Source organism: Squalius cephalus (genome assembly GCF_949319135.1).
Source record: "Squalius cephalus genome assembly, chromosome: 15".
NCBI classification, from domain to species: Eukaryota; Metazoa; Chordata; class Actinopteri; order Cypriniformes; family Leuciscidae; genus Squalius; species Squalius cephalus.
In genome coordinates, this window is record NC_137136.1 from 16,279,302 (window position 1) to 16,285,301 (window position 6,000).

The following is a 6,000-nucleotide window of genomic DNA, read 5'->3' on the forward strand; positions in this document are numbered from 1 at the left end:
TGTTCCATGGGTGTTAAAGGTTCTTAATGGAACCATAGATGCCAATAAAGAACCTTTATGTTTAGGAGTGTTCAGTCGTGCTATTTCTTATATTTCATGTCATGTTTCTCTATTTAGGACCCTGTAAAGACGATAGATGAGACAGTGGCTCGGAAGGGACAGGAAGTGCCAAGGAACTGCGAGCACAAGATCATCACTACAACGGCAGACCTGTCATCTACATTCTCCCCTCTTCCTCCTCCAATACCACCACGCAGCTCTGCACACTCTCCCCCTCCTCCTAGATTAACGTCCCACTTCACCGAGTATTTTAGTATGCAAGGGGCCACTGGGATGGGTTCCAATGCCTTGAGCGGGCCGTAGAGGAACAGGCCATGCGGAAACAACTTTCAAACATCTACGAGGTGGAAAAGAGTTCAATATTTCAATAGATTAGGTTAAGGCAAGCGTGAAAAAGTAAAGCCATTTTCAAAAAAGTTACCAAACATCCGTATCTTTGAATTTGTAAAGGGAAACGCAAACTGCAGAACGTCGAGAGAGAGTGGGGCATAACCTGCTCACAATGCTCCTAAAAAATAAGAAGCAATAAATATTTCAGTGAGATGATGCAGAGTCACTGGAGAGAGATAAAACACAGGCAGTGCAATAGAGTGACTGGAGACGACGGTGAATCTAGAGTATAGCGATTTCAAGCTTAATGTGACTTTAGGATAGCGATGTGTACAGTAACAGTACAGTGAGCTCTTGACATATTTTTTTTAATGCTTTGTTCATTTCAAGTGGTGCCGTTAATATTTGTATTCCCTTGCCATTTTAATGCAACAAAACCAAGTATTCATCTCCCTCACTAATTTTTTTAATGTTTTTTTATTTACTAATTTTGTCTGTGAAGTTGAGATAATTTAGGGTTTATGTATTTTTATTCACATTGAATACGGTTAGAGACTTTGCAAACTGATGTTAAACTGCAATGGCAAGTTAACTGGAACAACTAGGCAGTATTTGTATACCATGCATGTTTGTGCTTTGTCTACATTCTGATATATTCAATGTAATTTTGGGTGTGCCTAGTTTATAATAATAGCAGATAATACCGTGCAGGGGTTTGTGGAGTTCAGATTCAATTCCAGCTAACTTTGTTATACATTTGTACATGTAATAACACTCGCAGCGGTCATGAAGCGGATATATTCTGTCTGTGAGTAGAATGTAGAATCATTCAGTCGCAAGGTTTGTTTACTTGAGTGTCTGATGAAAATATAGCTCTACTCTTACAGAAACACTTTGTATTGACTGCATGGAGCACTTTACTGTTTTTAAACACTTATTTCATTACCATCAGAGATCCTTGAAAATGCAATCATAATGCAATAGAGTGAATGACAAATGTACAGGTAAAATGTGAAGGTTTTATCTGTAAAATGCCCATTATCACTGCTGTGTTTGTTTTATTTTAAAAGAAAAACAAGCTGTGGGTCGTATTTATGTTATATATTAACATATCCTATATAATCTCCATCTGAAATTGACCCGTTTTAAATCTAAGCCTATAAGTTATGTACATAATGGCATATTTATATTCAACATTGTTTTTTTAAAGAGATGAACCATACTTGAAGAATTATTAAAGCTAGGTTTGTGTGAATTTTTTTTTTTTTTTTTTTTTTGTATTAACAGACGTAAATGGGCCTGAAATGCTTGATTTGCAACTTGATTTGTCAGGAAGCCACTAGAAAAGTTTATTCTAAAAGGCTTTGCCATGATTTTTTCCCCCATCTCTTCAGTGAGTGTGCACACCTAGCAGAAAAGAGAGAACACACTTTTTGAATGTATGATAGATAATAGCACATCACATTCGGGAGCACAGAAAGATTCAGTTAAGCACATTTCTGTTGCACTGTTCATACTGAATGCATTTTAATAGTGTCAAATGACTTGGCAGTGCATACCCTTTTTGCCAAATTAAAATGGTCTGTTTTACTACAATGGCTTGTTTGGTTCTTTTTGCAGTTAAATTAGCAATGAAGGTAGCTAATTGTAAACCTACTAGTCTAAAGTACAAACAACTCCCTAATAAATTGTTGTCATGGGGCTTGAAAATCAGTTTAAAACCATGTAGTCTCACATCCCTTCATTCATCAAAGTGAATCCTAGATTTTACAACATTTATAATCAAAATTTGACCAATTTTTTTATCCAAGGGGGTTGCACCCAAACAAAGATAAGTACTTTAGAACAAACAGATTCATACAAAATAATATCTTTCTATTATCTATGTATACTTTCATTCGCTTGTCACACCACAGGTTCATCTGGAATTAATTAGTGAAGACAAAATGCTAATAAAAAATGGCATGAAAAATAAAAACATCTGTTTGTGACCAGTTACAGGACCCCAGACACGCTCATCTTACACAGATATATCCATTTTTATTTTAAAATACTGATTCAAAAAAAGTCATGGGCATGTTAGGTCATCAACCATACATACACAATATTGAGAACAAAAACTGATATTTTAATTAAATGTATACTGGTGTATGACATGAAATATAATGTACAAATACAGTGCAAGATTAGAAGTCCTTTTTCTCAGCAACCATTTGAGCTTTTTCTTCTCGGTATCCTTTCAGAAGTTGGTTTACCAAGCTCAGTTCACGGACACGTTTCATGGGGGACAGGGGAGGGAAAGGGTTGCCTTTGTACTCCAGGACAGCCATGGCTGCGTGGTTCAGATTCTTTCTGTTAGGAATACGGGCCATGTGCGTATATCCACCTGTCTGATTCTCAAATCTTACCGCCAGAACTTTGAAGAGTTTGGGGATCAAATCTTTTGTAGAAAATAGAAATAATATATGTTGTTACAATGTTGTCCTTTGGCTTATAGTGTGCAGCTTATTTTTAACATTTACCGGTAATCAGCTCAGAGACAGGAGATGAAAATGATCTATTTTGGCTTGAAGTGCACATTTATATAACATTAGTGTTAATTAATGTGTTGTCCTGGATATATAAACAAAAGCACAGTTTCTATTTGATTTTTTATTATGCATTCCAATCAAAACGTACCAACACAATATAACACATATCTATTAAATATTTAAAACGTTACAAAAATGTATGTATATGCTACATAAATAGCACATTTTCTTCAAGCTGCCTGGTTCCAACTGCTGGTCCTTGACTTTGATTGCCAAGTGCTGCATTTTTTGTGGAGGTGCCTGGTCCACACCTGCATTGTCCTGTTGAAGGAACAGACATATCATGTCACGCTGCAGATTTAATGAGTGATTCTTAGAGAAAATCTTAATACATGTCCCTTCTACAATTTCAATATGAGGGTTCTATAAACTGAAAAGAATATGATACTAGTCATATATTAAATTATTAAAGTGTTTACATTTTTAAATCTGAAAAAAAGGAGGGAACTTACCAATGCTCTCTTCCGGTTCAGCTGGGACCTGGGCTGAAGGCTGCTCTGGTCCAGGTGTGAAGTGCTTATCTTATTCTGACTCCTCAGTTTAGGATTCAGCTGCACCTTCTTGTCAATTTCCACACACATTTTATTTTGGGGAGGTGGCTGACACACACCTACATTGTCCTGTTGAAGAAACAAACATAATCATTAATGAGTGCTTGTTAGACTTAATCTAAACACATATCTTTCTATAGTTTTGAAATATTATATAAAAGGATTTGAATAGAGGACCTAGAAATCATAGAAGCATATTTGAAGTCAATGTTTACTTTTTTTTTTTTTTTTTTTATAAATCTGAAAATAAGTAAAAACAAGAGATGGAAGTGACTTACAGATGCTTCTGAGCTCCACTGACACTGCCTCTTACTCTGACTGGACATGGGTGGTCCAGGATGGGACTGAGCAAAGGGACTTGGTTTCTGCTGCCACAGATGAAACCCAGATGCTCCCTGTGGGGAACAAGGTGGAACAAGTGCCAGACATGCACTCTGTGATGTCTTAGGAGACATAGAAGCTCCCTTTGGGATATTCTGCTGCCTCTGCTGTCCCTGCTGCTCCCTCTGCTTCTGCCTCTGCTGCTTAGGGATCCTGAGGCTTTCTCCCAGTTTGGGGGAATCTGCAGGCACAAGTGATCCCTGTGAGGTCCCCGAATGCAAAAGCGCACCTTTTGGGATCGGAGCCCCAGAGGGCACTGCCGCTGCCTGTGGATTCCTGGCAGGCACTGCGGCTCCCTGTGGGGTCCTGGCATGCTCAGACGCTCCCACTGGGGTTCTGTCAGGCAAAGGTTTATTGGCTTGGGGCTTCTTCTGCACCAGCTCCTTCCTCAGTAGCTCAGAGATCATATTTCTTTTCTCTGGAAACTTCTCAGGGACAGGTGATCCCTGTGCAAAACAAACAGGCTTCTGCTGCAGCATCTCCTGCTTCAGTGGGTCCAGGATCTTTAGTTTTTCCCTGTTTGCAGTCTTGTCAGGCACGAGTGCTCCCTGAAGAGAAGCTTGAGGCCTCTGCTGCAGCAGCTCCCGTCTCAGAGGCTCAGGGATCTTTAGCTTTTGCCTCTTTGAGATATTGTCAGGCAGTGTTCCCTGAAGAGAAGCTTGAGGCTTCAGCTGCAGTAGCTCTCGTCTCAGTGGCTCAGGGACCTCCAGTTTTTCCCTCTTTGAGGTCTTGTCAGGAATGGGTGCTCTGCTAGGAGAGGAAGCTTGAGGCCTCTGCTGCAGCAGCTCCCCTCTCAGAGGCTCAGGGATCTTTAGCTTTTGCCTTTTTGAGATATTGTCAGGTAGTGTTCCCTGAAGAGAAGCTTGAGGCTTCAGCTGCAGTAGTTCTTGTCTCAGTGGCTCAGGGACCTCTAGTTTTTCCCTCTCTGAGGTCTTGTCAGGAATGGGTGCTCCTCGAGGAGAAGAAGTTTGAGGCCTCTGCTGCAGCAGCTCCCTTCTCAGAGGCTCAGGGATCTTTAGCTTTTGCCTCTTTGAGATATTGTCAGGCAGTGTTCCCTGAAGAGAAGCTTGAGGCTTCAGCTGCAGTAGCTCTCGTCTCAGTGGCTCAGGGACCTCTAGTTTTTCCCTCTTTGAGGTCTTGTCAAGAATGGGTGATCCCTGAAGAGAAGAATCTTGAGGCCTCTGCTGCAGCAGCTCCCCTCTCAGAGGCTCAGGGATCTTTAGCTTTTGCCTCTTTGAGATATTGTCAGGCAGTGTTCCCTGAAGAGAAGCTTGAGGCTTCAGCTGCAGTAGCTCCCGTCTCAGTGGCTCGGGGACCTCTGGTTTTTCCCTCTTTGAGATCTTGTCAGGAATGGGTGCTCCTCGAGGAGAAGAAGCTTGAGGCCTCTGCTGCAGCAACTCCCCTCTCAGAGGCTCAGGGATCTTTGGCCTCTTTAATATGTTGTCAGGCAGTTTTGCCTGAAGAGAAGGAGCTTGAGGCTTCTGCTGCTGCAGCCGCTCCTGCCTAAGAAGCTCAGAGATATTTAGCTTTCGCCTATCTGGGACCTTTTCTGGCATGGGTGCTCGATGTGAGGAACAGAGACTCCGTAGAGACTGGGGCACAGGTTCTCCCCGTGGAGACCCAGTGGGCACAGGTGCTTTCTGTGGGGACTCGACAGCCACTGGTGCTTCCTGTGATTTTTTCTGCCTCCACTTTCTCTGCTGTACTGTGGATTTCAGTGTTGTATCTGACTTCAGGGCCTTATCAGATGCATCTTTGAAGGCCAGGGATGAGGTGAGGTTCAACTTCTTAGAACTGGCAGGCACAGTTGATTCCTGTTGGGACCTGGTGGGCACAGGTGCTCCCTCTGCCTTGTTCTGCTTCATGGACTTCAGGGATGTGGGGCATGGAGTTTCTCCTGCCTCCACTGTTCCCCACCACAGCCCTGAGGTGAGGTCCCCATACTCAGGCTCCTCAGAGATGGGATGTAAAACCTCCATTATTGCCCACCACTCCCCTGCAGCAAGGGCCATGGTGAGCTCATCTGAGAGTTCAGGACATAAGGACTGCTCTGCACTCTCAGGAAAACTGATGGCAAAGGTTGACAT

General features: G+C 42.1%; 2 protein-coding genes across 3 annotated transcripts in view; one reads left to right on the top strand and one right to left on the bottom strand.

The window, feature by feature from the left end:
* Positions 1 to 1,984, top strand: part of LOC307172300 (hormone-sensitive lipase-like) — a 48,385-nt gene extending 46,401 nt beyond the window's left edge. For both annotated transcript variants that reach the window (XM_079894574.1, XM_079894575.1), the window contains one exon: positions 118 to 1,984. In XM_079894574.1, coding sequence (XP_079750700.1) covers positions 118 to 363 — 246 coding nt within the window. In that variant the 3' untranslated portion in view covers positions 364 to 1,984. The remainder of the gene's footprint in view (positions 1 to 117) is intronic.
* A 592-nt stretch (positions 1,985 to 2,576) lies between these two features.
* Positions 2,577 to 6,000, bottom strand: LOC307172677 (uncharacterized protein; the record flags this gene model as incomplete). Its single annotated transcript, XM_079895228.1, has 4 exons — positions 2,577 to 2,830; positions 3,134 to 3,242; positions 3,434 to 3,601; positions 3,811 to 6,000. 4 exons carry the CDS (start codon positions 5,998 to 6,000, stop codon positions 2,577 to 2,579), a joined length of 2,721 nt encoding a protein of 906 aa, XP_079751354.1.